The 17362-nt window shown below is 42.7% G+C and overlaps 1 protein-coding gene across 1 annotated transcript; it reads right to left on the bottom strand.

The window, feature by feature from the left end:
- Positions 1–2995: 2995 nt before the first annotated feature.
- Positions 2996–15236, bottom strand: LOC142563582 (juvenile hormone acid O-methyltransferase-like). Its single transcript, XM_075674161.1, has 3 exons — positions 14723–15236; positions 12905–13061; positions 2996–3265 (listed from the first exon to the last, which is right to left on the bottom strand). The coding sequence occupies exons 1-3, from the start codon at positions 15011–15013 to the stop codon at positions 3102–3104; spliced, it is 612 nt and encodes a 203-aa protein (XP_075530276.1). The 5' UTR covers positions 15014–15236; the 3' UTR covers positions 2996–3101.
- Between the last annotated feature and the right edge of the window lie 2126 nt (positions 15237–17362).

Here is a 17362-nt window from a genome sequence, read left to right as displayed (position 1 = left end):
GAACACATCTTTCAGGTAAGTACACGTGGTGGCGTTTACACAAATAGTGTCATCGTAGACTAGACAGTACAACATCTCATTTGTTTTATATGAACGTTTAGCTAATCTGACATTCAGTTCATAGCGACATTTCATGTACGATTATAACAAAATTAAAAAGCATATTTTGTGTGTGCGTGTGCGTGTGCTGTGTGTGTGCTGTGTGTGTGTGTGCTGTGTGTGTGTGCGTGTGCGTGTGTGTGTGTGTGTGTGTGTGTGTGTGTGTGTGTGTGTGTGTGTGTGTGTGTGTGTGTGTGTGTGTGTGTGTGTGTGTGTGTGTGTGTGTGTGTGTGTGTGTGTGTGTGTGTGTGTGTGTGTGTGTGTGTGTGTGTGTGCGCGTGTGTGTCTGTGTGTGTGTGTGTGTGTGTGTGTGTGTGTGTGTGTGTGTGTGTTTTACATGAAGAGTGGGATATTTTTGCAGTTGGACCCTAGAATTAGGTGTAACGTACGTCTTCGCCGTGCTAGTGCTGAACTCTTTATTATAGCCCGGAGAATTAATTGTTCTGCTAGTTTGTTTTGCATAGCTGCATAAGTAAATTAGTGCTATAAGAGGCATAGACACAAGAAAGGGTGCTAATTGGGCTCGTATTGTAAATTTCAACTTCTGTGCAACTAATTCTAGCTTCTTATCGGCACCGCCAACATCGCGTTGCAGACGCGTTAACCTCGCGCAGGCCTTGATTGGTCCAAACTGGCTCCATTTCTCAAAACTGTGCACTACGGCGGTTTTGCCTCACTATGTCGATATCTACAGTGGTGCACCCTTTACAGGCGTATTGCCCAATGTAGTCATGGTGGGCTATATTGGCGGTGATTATGCCAGTACTATTAACTGTGTCGCCTCGGTGACAAATTCTAGCTGTCTTTTTTTCTAGTTGAGACCTGTATATTGATACTATTTGGAACTCACATAAATTCTCTGGAAGCTCAAAAGTGCAGTTATGGATATGGTTACAAGAGACACATCCCAGATAGGCCAAGCTAGTGGGAAGTCAGCTAAAAAGATCATGTCTTTAAAAAACATTCGACGGAAGCTTGGCCGGAGGACTTGTCGCTGTCACAGGTCTCCTTCAGGATGCCTACGAGCAGCCTGGAAAGACATTTAGGTGAGTCGTCGAGTAGTTGGCAGGCCAAAAAGTAGCGGGCCGTCTTTGAGATTACGCTGACACAAAAGCGCACTTGTTTCCAAGTACCGACCTGAAGCAAAAGTTTCATGGCGTACTTTTTTCAGTTGTGCACCAAGGCATACTTTACCACAGGAATTCCAAATTATTTAGGGTGAAAACCCCACGCACAATGTCTGTTATTTCTCGGCATGATACATTATCACAACTTGGACAGCAGACAATTCTTATATTGCCTAAATTCAGCGTTATACCCACCTAGTGGAAAAAAATATAACCTAAATGTCTCTTATTCCTCGGCATCATTTTTCCAACTCAGACGAGTGACAATTTTTTATTACCTAAATTCACCATTATACACAGTGACATCAAGCGAAATGTAGTTAATGTATTCTCCTTCGAATAAATTAAGGCTGAAAGCAGACAGCAGCAACGACAAAAATGAAATTCTGGAGCTAAAATATATATTCCGGGTCTCCACGGGCCTAAACAAAGATAACAACATGAGGCACGCTGTAGTGGGAGAAGCGACGGCGGATGCTTCCAAGCGAAGCTTGTATTTGCTCACAAGTGGTGTTGACGAAGCCACGCAAAAACCCAGTTGCTCACAGAGCAGAGCAGCTGCGAGAAAGGGCGGTTTGTTGAATTGACAGCGGCGCTTGCGCCGGAGCATGAGTCATTAGCAAGGATTCCAGCTGCATACGTGCTCACTCAGGCCATGCGCTCCACGAGACCGAGCCGTTTCGCTACCACCGACGAGGCAAAGGGCAGCAAATGGTTTCGTGCGCGCTGCACCGGCTTCGTTTCCGTTCAGTTCATTCTCGAAAAGTGGATGGGACTGCCAAGCGCTGTGCGTTCCCCCGAAGAACGGGGAAGCCTTCGACAAGCCGTGGCGAGAACTCGCCTCTGAAAGGGCTCACCGTCGGCGCGCCGCTACAGCCGTTTGAGCCGCCCGTTCCCAGGCCATATGACAGCTTCGAGACGAGGACGATGAGCTGAAGGAGTGCAAAGCCGAAATGATCTGACACCATTACCTGTGGTTTAATTAAGCCTGACAAATTTCAGGTGCACACACGACAAGCTTCGCTTACCCTGCTTTTCTGGAAGGGGAAGGGTTGACCATTTTTTGCATTTCGCCCCCATAGAAATGCGGCCGCTGCAAGGAGAATTTGATACCTCACCCTCGGATTTAGAAGCACAAAGCGAAAGCACTACGTCACCACGGTCGTACTACGTTACGGCGCTACGTCACCACCAGCGTGCAGCAGCTGCCGACCTAAAAAATCTGCTTGGAAAACAAGGCATATTGCCGCTATCGGGGATATTTGACCTCTTCTCAGCTGCAGCTCAATCGTGCTGGATCTCTTGCGTTTCCCGAGATAGCGATAACGCGGCCTGGAACAAGCGCTCTTCACCACTGGTCCGTCTCGTAAGCTACATAAAACCGCGTTGGTGCCAATCTACCACCATCCATTACGCACCTCAGTAAATGTTGGATCGTCCAGATAAACACCTTTCGTGGGAAATATTTTTTTCGAGCATACAAAAAATATTTCTGCAAATGGCCCACAATGCAGCCCATAGTCCCAAAGCAACACATGGTCGATAAGAAACGCCAAGGTGAGACGCTCCAGAATAATTTAAAAACGCACTCACGAAGAAAAAAACTCGCGATTATGTTCATAAACGGTTCCAAAATTAGCCTTCTACCCGAAGCGTGCATCTAATGGTTTCAGGATAAGAATGGGCATCTGGCCTGGTATTTTTTATCTCGCTTAATGTGCTGAGCCCGAGTCATTTGCAGCATTAAACAAACCTTCATGTAACAAGAAGACGGTGGCTCTATCATTCCCACCTTTATTATGAATTTGTCTCACTGTATGGATAAAAGAAGTGGCGCCTTATGCTATTTCATGAGCGGCTGCTCAAGTCGTAGCTCTATTTGTTCCTTTTCGATGCCTTGATGACGTAAATTCGGTACCGGGTGCGGTCCACGTCGGGAGAGTGCATTTTCGCTGTCTCCTTTGCCAGGTCAATCAGAAACTGCTTTTTCTCGTCTTCCGAGATGACTGCTGTCAACGGACTCTTCGAGGCATATATCTCTGCGATACCCGAAGGCACAAAAGAAAGAAATAACACCTTTTTCACTCATTTCTATAATAAAGTTATTGAGCGAAGTCGTTTCAATACATAGAATGAAATTACATTAGACAAGGTGAAGCAAATCCCAGCACGCCGCCTCCAAGTGTCGACGTGCTGAGAGAGTTGCCTAATTTCAAAGTCTGTGCCGAGGTGCCGTGTAGAATCTCAATGTTCCAGGTTACGCGTTTTTTAGGGCTGACGACAATACCGGTGCGTTTTTTTTTCAGTTTTAGCATAGGGAACGTCTATTTGTCTCAGCTTTTCGCGATTTCTCTACGCATATTTGGAAAGCAAGAATTTGCATGCTGGTTGGTATACTAGGTGCCTGTTTATACCATACTGAATGTTTTAAAGATTAGTTGCAGAATATAGGATAGTTCCAGACCTTGAGCTGCATTTCTCGAAGAGCAACATAACTCTTACTAGCATGAAAAAAGGAACGGTGAAATTCACTAATTACCTAAACTTCATTATTTATGTTCTTTAGTTATCTTAGGACACATATCATCATCATCATCATAATCATCATCAGCCTATTTTATGTCCACTGCAGGACGAAGACCTTTCCCCGCGATCTCCAATTACTCCTGCCCTGCGCCAACCGACTGCAAAAAGCACCAGCAAATTTCCTAATTCCGTCACTCCATCTAGTCCTCTGGTGTCCTCTACTGCGCTTCCCTTCTCTTAGTACCCATTCTGTTACCCTAATGGTCCAACGGTTATCTAGTCTGCGCATTACATGACCTGCCCAACGCCATTTTTTTCTCCTAATGTCTACTAGAATATCGTCTATGCCCGTTTGCTGTCTGATCCAAACTGCTCTCTTTCTGCCTCTTAACCCTTTACTGCACCTTGTTGCATTTACCCAACATTCTGATAAACGGCGTGAAAAATCAAAGAAAAGTCTGTTTGGAGCTGGGTGTACACGTCGTTGCATTTCCACAACATTGGTCTGTAAAACGCGTCGCCTTGTGCCGCCATCTGTGCTCATCCTTCGCATTTCCTACCAAAACCAACGTGGGGGAGGCTGCGCGGGCCCGCGAGCAGTAATATAGGCAAGTTTTGCCAATTATAAATATATTTCTCCACAAGACAAAGCGGCAAAAAAATATTTTACGCTAAGCTCCACATCCTCCTGACTCCGTAGATTAAAAAAAAAACATTTTTATCTTGGAATAGTTTGTTCCTGGCGACGGAACGTTGCTATGTTTCCCAAGTTCAACAACGTGTACGTGATTTATTTTTTTCGGAAAAGTGAACTGGCTCCCAAACGCTGGTAAGGTCGAGAAATTCCTCCTGATAGTGAAGGCACTGACCTATCAAATAGTCGAGACAACTGCGAGTGTAAGTCTGTTTCGATTCAATATGTGGCAAGATGGTTTCTGGTCGACTTTCCTTTTTTTCTTTTCAAAAGGATGCTGTGCTTCCTAACATTGCCGTGTCGCGTCGTCACGGGCACAGCATTACGTCTGTCCTTCTATGTTCTAAATTTTGATAGTAGCCCGAAAACACTGCATGGTTTAGTGGCTACACGGGAATCTGCATGACGTACTGCACGAAGTGTGGGAACCACCTGTGCTGCACAAGCATGTACAAGTGCTTCTTTTTGTTCCACACTAAATCATAGGTGGATCAACGAGTGTCATGTGCAAATAAGCATCTGAGTGTGAATCACACTAAGTCTATCTTTCACTTTCAACTTCTTTATTTGCACTTTGTTGCAAATACGCAACATACTTTTCTTCTGCAAATTCGAACCACAGATACTCGCTAAAGCAAGTTTCCACGGGTGTACAGCTACTGTTATGCTTCCTTACAACTCCACGAATAATATTTTGAAGAAACAAAAAATTGTGCAGTAAAGGGTTAAAGTTATGCCTAGCATTCTTCATTCCATCGCTCTTTCCGCGGTCCTTAACTTGTTCTCTAGCTTCTTTGTCAGCCTCCAAGTCTCTGCGCCGTATGACAGCACCGGTAAAATGCACTGATTCTATACTTTCCTTTTCAATCATAATGATAAGCTCCCATTTAGGACATATATAGCAATTAACAAATTTATACGGTATGTTCTCAAAGCCTATTTACCTTGAATAAATTCTGCGGAAAGCACCATCTCGCTATATGCACCATCAAATCAGTTTATTTTTCATCTCAAGGATGAGGGCAGGCTCGGGATAAAAGTGACATCAGTCACTTGAGGGGAACCCGAGCCTCCCTGATACATGGAATGCATTGAGGACAGACGAACAAAATTCGTTCATAGCAAGAAGGGGTTAATATTTACAGCTCGTAATACACATAGATTCATCATGAACTGAAAATATAGATATACAGATTCCTTTACGGTTAAACTATACAGTATAATACATGAAGACAAATTCCAATATACACTGAAAGTTTAGTTAGTGATAAAGAATATTGCATTGATTTCATGATAAAAGGGCTTCCCTAATAACACGTATGCCACATTTTTCAATTATTATCTTTTCTTTAATTGATTTGTTTAATAAAACAGGAACAGTGAAGCGGAGCATTTGTCGGCCAAAGTGTGTTCTGCACAATGGAATGATCCAGTGTTGTTGGTGACGAGTAGGGTATGGGATAGTGTACGGTTCAAGTTGAAAAATATCCAAAAAAGCTTGATTGCTATTGAGCACGGATTTTTTATATCTTATTGCTAGGTAATACTCGTAAAGCTGATGAATTGGGATAATGTTAAACCACTTAAATAATTCACCCGTATGTGCATAGTAGTCAACATTAGCAATGTGCCTAATCGCTTTTTTCTGTAGTTTGTATAGTCTATTAATGTTCGTTGCTGTTGTACTTCCCCATACCAAAAAACAATACATGACATGCGATAAAAACAAGCTGTTATAAAGTGTTATCTTAACGGAAACTGGAAGCAAGGAACGCAGTCGTGCAAGTATACCTACACATTTGGAAATATTAGTTATTAGTTTATTAATTTGTGGTTCCCATGACATTATACAATTAAAAAACACTCCTAAAGTTTTAACCGTCTCTACAATTTCAATCGTCGCGCTACCTAAGCGTAAGGCATCGCGTGGAGAAGTAAGCTGCATCCGCGAGTGAAAAATAACTGCTTTTGTTTTGATGCGTTAATGACTAATGAATTTTGCTCACTCCATGCATACAGGTTCTCTAATGTAGTGTTGATAAGTGAAGTCAATGCACTCATATCATTACCGGTGAAGAAAATGCTAGTGTCATCAGCATAGATTATATATTTAGGTTTGTCATTAATTTTTACAATGTCGTTGATGTATAGGTTAAAAAGCAGCGGCCCTAAAATGCTACCTTGTGGTACCCCAGTGATTATCGGCTGAAGAGAAGAGCAGTAATTGTTAATTTTTACACATTGCGATCGGCACTTAAGATATGATTTCAAGAGTGAAAGTGGGATGCCACGAATACCATACATTTCTAGTTTTTCAATTAAAGCTAGTGACAGAGACGATCAAAGGCCTTGGAAAAATCTATAAAGATTCCAATGCAGAGTTGCCTATCTTCAAAAGATTTTAGAATTATTTCTTTTTGGGCTAGTAAAGCAGTCTCAGTCGACCTGCCCTTCATGAAACCATATTGCGATTTTGTTATTATGTGAAATTTGGTGCAAAAGTTTATAACTCAGACTTGCGGTAAAAGGCAATGTTTCGCTCATTAGTTTTTCGCAAAGAGCCATTTCTTTTTTAATTGATGCCCAATAATAACTGCAACAGCGGTGTTTCAGCACACACTTAGCGGTATGAATATTTCGAAGCTGATATCATCCTCAGAATCTGTTTCTAGTCTTGCGAATTCACCCGCCGCAATTCGTGATTTATTGTATCACTCAAACATTTTATTTATTTCAATTTTCGAGAAACTTTCCTTATTAGAAGACTGTGCCTTTGGATTTCTCGAGCCAGTGATGTTCGCCTCTCCTTATTAAGCTCAAGGAGTAGAATTGTAGTACTGCAAAAAGCGATTTTTCTAAAATTCATCATCATCAACCTATCTAAGGGCCACTGCAGGACGAAGGCCTCTCCCTCCGATCTCAACTTACCCCTGTGCTGCGCCAACCTACTGCACCTCGCGCCAGCGAATTCCTAATTTCTTCACCTCACTTACTCTCGCCGTCCACGACTGCGTTTTCTGTCTCTTTGCATGCATTCTGTGACCCTAATGATCCACCAGGTACCAAACCTACGCAATACATCACCTGCCCAGCGCCATTTCCTTTTCTTAATGTTGATTAGAATAACGGCTATGCCCGTTTTCTCCCTGATCTACACAGCTCTCTTTCTCTCTCTTAACGTTAAGCCTATCATTCTTCGTTCCACCGCTCTTTGTGCGGTCCTTAACTTGTTTTCGAGCTTCTTTGTCAGTCTCCAAGTTTCTGCCCCATATGTTAGCACCGGTAGAATGAATATATTGTACACCTTTCTTTTTAGGGATAATGGTAAGCTCCCTGTAAGCACTTGAGTAAATCGGCCGTATGCGCTCCAACCCAATATTATTCTACTCCAAATTTCCTTCTGATGATCCGAATCCCCTGTGAGTAATTGTCCCAGGATAGCGTATTGGTTCACATAATCTAGAGGCTAACTGGCGATCCTGAACTCTTCTTCCTTTTCCAGGCTATTCACTATTAACTTTCTTTTCTGCAATATTAATCTTGAACCCCGCTCTTACACTTTCTTTGTTAAGTACCTCAATTATATGTTTTAACTCGTCCCCAGTGTTGCTGAATAGGACAATGTCATCTGGAAACCAAAGGTTGCAGAGATATTCGCCATTGATCCTTACCCCTAAGCCGTCCCAATTTCATAGCTTGAATACTACTTCAAGCGCGCAGTGAATAACATTGAAGAGATTGTGCCTCCTTGTATGACTCCTTTCATTATAGGTATATTCCTGCTTTTCTTGTTGAGAATTAGGGTAACTGTGGAATCCTTGTAGATATTTTCCAAGATATTTACGTAAGTCTTCTATACTTTCTTTCTGCTCCATCACAATCCAGTACTGAATCCATACTCTCCTCATCGCTTCGCTCGGAAGAGATGCCAGACGTTGAAGTCTCGTATGAGGGAATTGTAGTTCTTCTACTAAACAATGACGTCAAAAAATCGGTATGCCCCGATGACATACCCAACGCATTTCTGCGAAGGTATGCGGAATGGGTTGCGCATTACTTAAAAATTATGTTTGACGCGTCACTTGTGGAAGGCCGAGTCCCTGATGACTAGCTTACGGCAAAGGTTATACCTATGCACAAATCTGGAGATGGACAGATAATTGAAAATTATCGTCCAATATCGCTGACCTGCGTTTGCTGCAAGCTCCTAGAACATGTTGTAGCCAAGTTAATTTACACGTACATCGAAAATGCGAACTCATTCTTTCCCAACCAACACGGATTCCGACAGCGCCTTTCTACAACAACACAGCTTCTTTGAACAATCCATGACTTTCTCAGCGCATTAAACAATAAGAAACAGATAGGTGCCATCTGTCTTGATCTGTCGAAAGCATTCGACAGAGTGGTTAACGCAGAATTGATTGTGAAACTGACTAAGATGGGAATAAACGCGAAAATAGTAAAATGGATTACCGCGTACCTCCAGGGCAGAACCCAATACGTAGAAGTGGAACACAATAAATTAAAGCCGTTGAACGTAACGTCTGGTGTCCCAAAGGGGTCTGTCATGGGTCCTGTACTATTTTAGTATATATTAATGACATTTCCTCTGAAATTGACGAAGGTATCATGGTGCGACTTTTCGCCGATGATTGCTCACTATACAAATAAATTAATAGCAGTGAAGATCAGAAATTGCTCAGTGACGCTCTTAGGGCTATAGAAAAATGGTGTGACAAATGGAAAATCAAAATAAACGAGAGTAAAACTGTTGTATTGCGCATAACTAAAAAAATAAATCATATTTTTGATTTTAATTACACAGTGAATTCTTCGGTGCTTTCCACGGTTGACGTGCTGAAATACTTAGGCATACATATATCTGCGAATTTAAGCTGGTCGAACCATGTTACAAAAATATGCCAAACTGCGGAAAAGAAGCTTTGGTTCTTGCGACGGAAATTGCAGTTAGCCTCACAGTCAGTAAAACTAACAGCTTATTTACCGTACGTTCGACCCACGTTAGAATATGCCAGCACAATCTGGGACCCTTATCAGTCAGGGTTATTTGAGAGACTGGAAAGAGTTCAACGTCGAGCAGCAAGGTTTATTCTATCGCGTTATTCTCGCACAGATACAGTCTCCGAAATGCTCGGTTTGCTGAACTTGCCTACGCTCGCTGAACGCAAGCGCATAGCTAGGTTCAAGTTCTTTTTCTTCTTCTCTCTAAAAACACATTCAACATCAATTGCAAACAGTATCTGATAGCAAGACAAGGAAGAACACTACGCAAAAGCAAATATAATACTTTTCAAATACCTCAGACGCACATTAACGCTTACGCATTTTCCTTCTTCCCAAGAACCATTAAATAATGGAATTCATTACCGGTGTTAACGCGAGAAAGCATCAGTGCGAAAGAATTTGAGAAAAACTTAAAGCAACACTGAAAAATGCACGCACTTATACTTGCTCACCTTTTATTTATTTTTAGGGGGGGGGGTGTATGACCTCTTTTATTAACACTGCATTTATAGTCATATTGATCGGAGTATCTGTAGAATATTTCGCTTATGTATCTCCTTTGTTCGCTTATATTCACCAATTAAAGCCCCATTCATGTAATGCCTTAGTCATGTACTGTACTAATTGCCGAAATACTGCTATTGACTTGTTTTATTTTGTGCTATATGTATTATTGTAATACCATGTAGTGTAATAATTGTTGAAGTGCTGCTTTGAACCACCCTGTAACGGCCGAAAGGCCAACAGTATCAGTAAAAAAAATACTTCCTGATTACGTAGTGCCTCGATGACCGCTGATATCGCCATTGAATCAAATGCCTTTTGTTTTCTACGAAATCCCTGTAGAGAGGTTGATTGTACTCTGCAGACGTCTCGATTACCTTATTGATTACATGGATTTGATCCATTGTACAGTATTCCTTCCTGAAGCCAGCCTATTTCCCTTAGTTGACTCAATTCAAGTGTTGCCCTCATACTATTAGAAATTATGTTGTGAATACTTGATACAGTATAGGAAGCAAGCTAATGGGCCTATAATTTTTCAAATATTTAGCGTTTTCCTTTCTGTGGATTAATATAATATTGGCATTCTTCCAGTTCTCTGGGATCCTTGATGTCTTGAGACATCTCGTATAAAGGGCCGCAAGCTTTGCAAGCATGTCTCCTCCATCTCTGATTAAATCTACTGTTATTCCATCCTCACCTGCCACCTTTCCTCATTTCATGTCTTCTAAGGCCAGTCTAACTTCATCGTAATATATAGAAGGAGCCTCTGTAACCTGTTCATTGCTAATTTCAAAGGAGGTGCCCTGGCTGCTCTCGGTATTGTACAGGTCTGTATAGAATTATTCCGCGGCTTTTACTATATCTTCGCAATTGATGACGATATTGCCCTGCTTATCTTTCAGAGCGCACATCAAGGCTTTTCCTATGCCAAGTCTTCTTCTCACTGATTTAATGCTGTGTCCATTTATTACTGGTTCCACAGTCTTTCTTACGTTGTAATTTCGATTATCCTTTATTTTCTCATTGTTGATCAGTTTGGACAATTCCGCGAATTCTATCTGATATCTCGAGTTTTAATATTTCAATTTTTTTATTTCTCTATTAGGTATTTCGCTGCGTAGGAAAGCTTACCTACTGGTTGCGTTGGTGCATTGCCTCCCACTTCAAGTGCTGCTTCTGAAGCCACTTTAGTTGGTGTTTCATTCATTACCTTTATGTCATTTTCATCTCGCTGTTCTATGTCTTTATATTTATTTGCTTGTACCAGCCTGAATTGGGCCCCTTTTATCCTTACTGCGTCTGGCCTGTTTCATCTTGGCCAATTTTACGCTTTCTCTCTTCAAATTCAGGTGAATTCTCGACCTCACTAATCTATGATCACTGCACTTTACCTAACACTTCTACATCCTGCTCTATGCTGGGATCGACAGAAAGTATGAAATCGATTTCATTCCTTGTTTGGCCATTAGGGCATTTCCAGGTCCGCAATCTGTTGCTACGATTCCTGAAAAATGTGTTCATTGTACAAAGCTTATTCCTTTCTGCGAATTGCACTAGCATGTCTCCTCTACCGTTCCTAGAAGCGACGCTGTAGTAGCCAATTGCTTGTTCACCAGCCTGCCTTTTCCCCACTTTTGAATTGAAGTCGCCAATTACTACAGTATGCTAAGTTTGCACTTTTCTCATGGCTAATTCCTCGTCTTCATAAAACTGATATACTTCATCATCACCATGACGGGAGGTTGGAGCGTAGGCTTGTGCCACATTTAATCTATACTTCTTATTAAGCTTTATTATGACTACTGCAACCCTCTCATTATTACTGTAGAATTCATCAATGTTGCCCGCCATGTCCTTATCTATTAAGAATCCTACCCCGTATAACTTCCCATCTGGGAGTCCTCTATAGCAGAGGACGTGGCCGTCACTCAGCAATGTATAAGCCTCACCATTTCTTCTAAACTCATTAAAGTCAATGATACCCCAAACAATGCCTCATAGATCCTCAAAGAGTCCTGCTAAGTTGGCCTCACTCGAAAGAGTTTGGGTGTTAACGGCTGCAAGGGTCAGTTACCATTGGCGGCCTGTACAGGTCCAGAGATTCTCAGCACCCTCTGCTGTGTTACAGGTCTGACCGCCGCCTTGGTCGGGTGCTCTCAAGCTGCTGGGACTGAGCCACATTGGTTAATTGTAGGAGTTATGAAGGAGGTAGTGGCCGAATGCTGCACCAGGCAGTCCAACTCCTGTTCTGGTGAGGGGGTGACTTTGTTGAAGCTTAGTGGGCCTTCCAATTTGATTAGTATAGCCCCACTGGTTCTCGGCGTTTTAGCCGATACCAGGCGCAACTCCAAGCCTGGAGATATTTGAATATTTGCTGAGAATTTCAAAATGCTGCACCATTAAAAGAAGAAGACCTGGTACATACGATAGGCTTTGTACGCGGTTCACAGTTTTGTTGCAGTTCCCCTCTAAAGTGGTAGTATAAAATTTGGAAGCCCATATCTACACTACAACTGCGCAAGGAATCTTGGAAATCAGTGAGGTCGGGAAAAATATGGCAAACATATAACTCTATTTTTGCGAACGTGCATGCTAGTAACACCCTTGAATATTGTCCAGTCTAATCTTAAGATTAGTGAATAATTGACAACATTGTAAGCAGGGCTCCGTACTTTTTGAAGATGCTTGTGGGACTCTCTAAGGCAACGCTGTCGGCTCACCCTGTTGGCCCCAAATGTCTAGTGAAAATTTAAATAGGTCCACCAAAGTTTACTTGCCCACCACAGGTATATAATGAAATGTTACTGTAGCCATGAAGTATTCGATGAAAGCGCAACAGACTTCAGTTAACCTGTTAGCCATTTCAATATTGACGTCACATCTGTTTTGGTGCCAGTGGGAAAGCGATGGCCAAGAAACATACCAGCCAAGAGGTCGAGGCTGTGATTGTCGAACATGTTGCACACTGGAAGCTCCAATATGCTCGGTGAAAGTCCAGCTTCTTCCAGAAGCCTGGAAATGTATTCAAGGCGCTCGTTGTAGTCCATGTCATGCGTCTTCGGTGCTAACTGGTCGACCACCTGGACAGTAGGGGCAAATGAGTCCGTAAACGTGGGCTTGAGGCAATCTTTGAAATATTCGTTATTTTAGAGCACCGTATCCTCCTTTGCCAATGGGGGAATGGCACGATGATACTCTTTTACGAGAATAAGAAAGGCCCCTGTTGTAGATGATGCCTCGTTGTAGTTCAGAACACCACTGTCTAAATAAGGGCTGAAGGTTGCGTCGTCAAATAAAACTATGCTGGCTACTTTCTGAAGGTGCACTGCTCTTGCTCCTGTTAATTCGCTTTACGTACTTTGACTTGACTCGCAAGCTACACTTAGTACACCTGCCTTTGAGCATCCTGGAGAAAGCTACAGGGGTGCCTTGGTGTGCCGCGGTGATAAACTGAATCAAATTAACTGTAAGAAGTAATACACAGTTTTACTGGCACACTAAGCTACGGCCGTAGGAGAAGGAGGCTACTCGTGCCGGTGAAGAATGATGAGCCAGAATTTTTACACTAGGACAAAAGATGGGTGCCGAATCCTACCAGGCTTTTCTCGCGTCGTCTCCTCGATGTCATACATTTTGACGACGTTTTGCTCAGTTACAGGTAATCGTTGGTTAATAAGGATTTAGGAGGAAGGTAAGTGATAGAAATGCTCAGGATAACGTATTTCAAAACTTTCTCTCGCATAGATGGCCAATATACCAGAGCACATTTTTGAATCTATGTCATAGCGACGATTCAGCGCGGCTGCCTTGCTGCAAATTTCAACGAGGTGCAAATTTCAAGAACGCCCATTTTTTGGCGCCTACACTTTCTCCACTAAAAAATTTTCACCATGAAAAAGAATGAAAATACAGCTTTGAAAAAAATTTCACAAATGCAAAACAAGGGAGCATTGGTTTTTCTATGCCAGTTAACGTACAGGGTCGTCCACTCTTAGTAAAAACACGGCGCAGCGTGGCCAAGCTCCGCGGAGCACCAGCGCACACGAAGCGGCCGCGAATCGAAGCTCAGAGCGCAGGCGCAGAAGAACTGGAGGCGGGGCTTCGTGTTGTCTGCTAAAGTGTGGGAGCGTGCCGTGCTTTGGCAGACGACACACGACATAGAAGCTGCGCGGTGTTCTTACTAAGAGTATACGACCGTGTGCATGGATGGTACCGATGTTCCGCATAAGCTTGCGGAGATAATTGAGGAGATTACCTTAAGAAAAGCTGTCTGGGTCTTGCCGACGGTAGCTTCAGGTTTTATCATGTTGTAAATCATCTTGGCACATTATTTGTAGAAACGAAATTAAAGAAAGACATGTAGTCACCCTGTAGTGCTGACGACTACTCCTTTTCGCATAGCAGAAGGAACAATATAAAAAAATTAATGTGCTAAGAAAACGAAAAGAAACCAGGTCACAGGACCAGAAATCCACGGCACACACCATAATGACATTTTCGCCTTGTATATCGTCTGATCTAGTGAATGATGTCAAATGTGAAATCTTCGTGAAGTCGACGCTGACGTTACATTTTATTACGTTGTAAAACACTGTAACCACTGCTGCAGGTTGTATAAGTTGTCTGAGGGCAAGGATACTATCGTCAATCGTCTGCCTCCATGAAGAACATTACTTTACTATTATTTATATTGTTAGGTTGAGGTAATTGAATTCTAACACCAGTGACTCTCGGCACTAACCTGTGAATACTTGCACCAGCGTCCCATCTTAGCAAGGTTTCGGTTGACGTCAAAAGACCGGAGAGACGCGTGGAAAATCAGAAGACACTCCCCGCGATGCTCCAGAAGCCTGGCCACGTTCTTCAGCGCCTTAGTCTGGTCCCGCACCCAGGTGATAGCGTGAAACGAGTACACCCTGTCGAAGAGACCGTGCTCGTCGACGAACTCAGCCACGTCCTTGTCGCTCTCGATGTCCAGCCTCCGGAACTCTTGCCTGTCATGATGATAGTGACGTGTGGCGTGCTCCACCATCTCGGCCGACAAGTCGACGGCGACGATGCGCCGGCACGGCAGGCATCGAGGAAGCAGCTCCTCTCGCGTCAGGTCTCCGATCCCGCAGCCAACGTCCAGGAACTGCTGCGTCTCGTCCGGTTGGCGCCTGAACACCTTCTAGCAAAAGTCAAGCATCCACCGGACGTGTTCTCGAGGCATCCGCTTGTCTCCTTCAAATTGATGCGGCCTGAAGGTGAAGACGTTGCTGGCTCCGCCTTGCGAGATCGGCAGAACGAAGCAGATACACGATCGTTAACGATGTCTCTCTGTGTCTTTCGCGATGGTTAGTATTCTTGCAACATTTTTTACGCATCGCCTATGCTGTTTCTTACGTCTGTTTCTAGCCTCTTTTCTGTGCCTATCCCGGAAATAACGCTCTCTAAATATAAGCAGAGCTTTGTATGTGCCACTTAGTATGTCCAAAGAGGACCACGGGGAATGTGACAACGATGACTGCGGTGATGATGACGATAATGTAAACAATATTGATGATAACGGTTACACAAAAGTGCAAATTGATTACAACTCTAGTTGAGGCTGATTAAACTTTGACGCTCTACCATAGCTTTCACAATAAATTAGATGGTTCATACGCCCCAAATATCACTCCCAACATTGTATTTCATCGTCTTTAAGTATACGTTGAATCAGCTTCAATTTTTTGTTAATAAAGGCACTGCATGAGCACAGGGTCACGTATATATTGTTGGTCAATATTGCAGCATACCTTAACTACTTCATAACTACGGCATACCTTACAGTGCAGTGTGGGGCTAAAAGACGCCGAAGAAAAAAGTAAAAAAAATATTCATTGTGGGAAGCGACAAACACCGACCGAACGTTCCACCGTGATCAAATTTTTTTAAAGCAGGGGGAATGCTGCGCGAGAACTTATGCATGTCTGGAGCCAATACATCACTTGCAAGAAAAACGTCTCACAGAAGTGTTTTCGAAAACGTTGTGCCACTGTTATATTAACGTTTCGAAGCGTCCCGAGAGAACTACGATACAGCAACATTATAGTTCATTGAAATGGACGGCTACGATACGTGTAATCTGTGCCGAAACATTAACGTTCCTGACCTAATGGATGAGTTGCAAATACTGACTGTTTTCTCTCTCAATTACTTTTTGCTTCGGTTTTTAGTACGTTACTGAGCTTTGACAAGACAGCAAGTTTGACTATATAAGGTCGTCCCTTTTACTTTTTTCGAAAATTTTGAAAAGTCGCCTACGGCAGATCGCCTACCCGTAGTCTTTGAGCTGGGTTACTTGAAGCTGCGTACATTGCATGAACAAGAAATCGCGATGCGTAGCTGTTAATTGACAGAAACATCACTGATTTAGTTCTAAACTAATTACTTTACGGTACACTCAATTTACAAATTGTAGCCTGCAAGTGAGCTGGATGAAACCATTTAGACCGAATTCTGAGGATGGCCCTGGTCTCGAAATATACATACCAATATGCGTGTAGGACATTTCAGGGAGCCTGATGAATGTAACACTTTCACGTAAGCTGCAAGCCCACAAATGAAATTGTCCAGCTTTCGATGCTGTAGCGTCTGCATTCCTCACAAGTGCGATATCTTTCTTTGATGCAGAGTTGTAAACATTGTGCTTCACATAGACCAATGACGCCGCCTAAACGTAACTCCAAAATTTAAAAAATGTATTCTATTTACACATCCGTACTGTGATATCTTTTTTTACGCAGAGTTTTAAATATTGTGCTCCAGTTATACCAAAGACTCGGCTAAAACGCAACTCGAGACAATTTTAAAACGTGTTCCGTTTATATATCCCAACTTTAGTTTAAGCGAAGGACTCAAAACTCATTAGCAGTCGTTTCTTATTTAAAGCGTACAGTTGTGCTCATATAACTGTTCTGAAAAAAGAAAGAGTTTACTACGCTGTGCTTTGACTACTGTAGCTTCATTTACGCATGACGGTGTTTCTGTGCAAAAAGAATTCCCATAACTATGCGCAGTTCTCACGTCCAACATAGTACTGCAGACTTTTGAACATGAGAGTAACAAGCGTCGAGTTAAAAACAAGAAAAGACTAAGAAAAATCAAAACAGATTACAATTATTGTTTTGCAGTACGGGTGCTTCCTTTAAGTGGTGGCAGAGCTTTCTTAATACCCAAATTCAAAGAAAAACCTAGCTTGGGCATTAGTATCAACATGCGACATCACGCTTCTAGATGATATTCGCTATTCATACGCCTGAGGGAACTGATTGGCTGCAGCGTGGTGAAGTTCTTTTTGCGCCTGAAAGATCTCTACTGAGTTGAGCGTGAGGCGCTCGCATTTCTCTGCAGCTTG

This window comes from Dermacentor variabilis, chromosome 11 (assembly GCF_050947875.1).
Source record: "Dermacentor variabilis isolate Ectoservices chromosome 11, ASM5094787v1, whole genome shotgun sequence".
NCBI lineage: Eukaryota > Metazoa > Arthropoda > Arachnida > Ixodida > Ixodidae > Dermacentor > Dermacentor variabilis.
The sequence above is the reverse complement of the archived record's forward strand: the minus strand, read 5'-3'. Positions and strand labels throughout refer to the sequence as shown.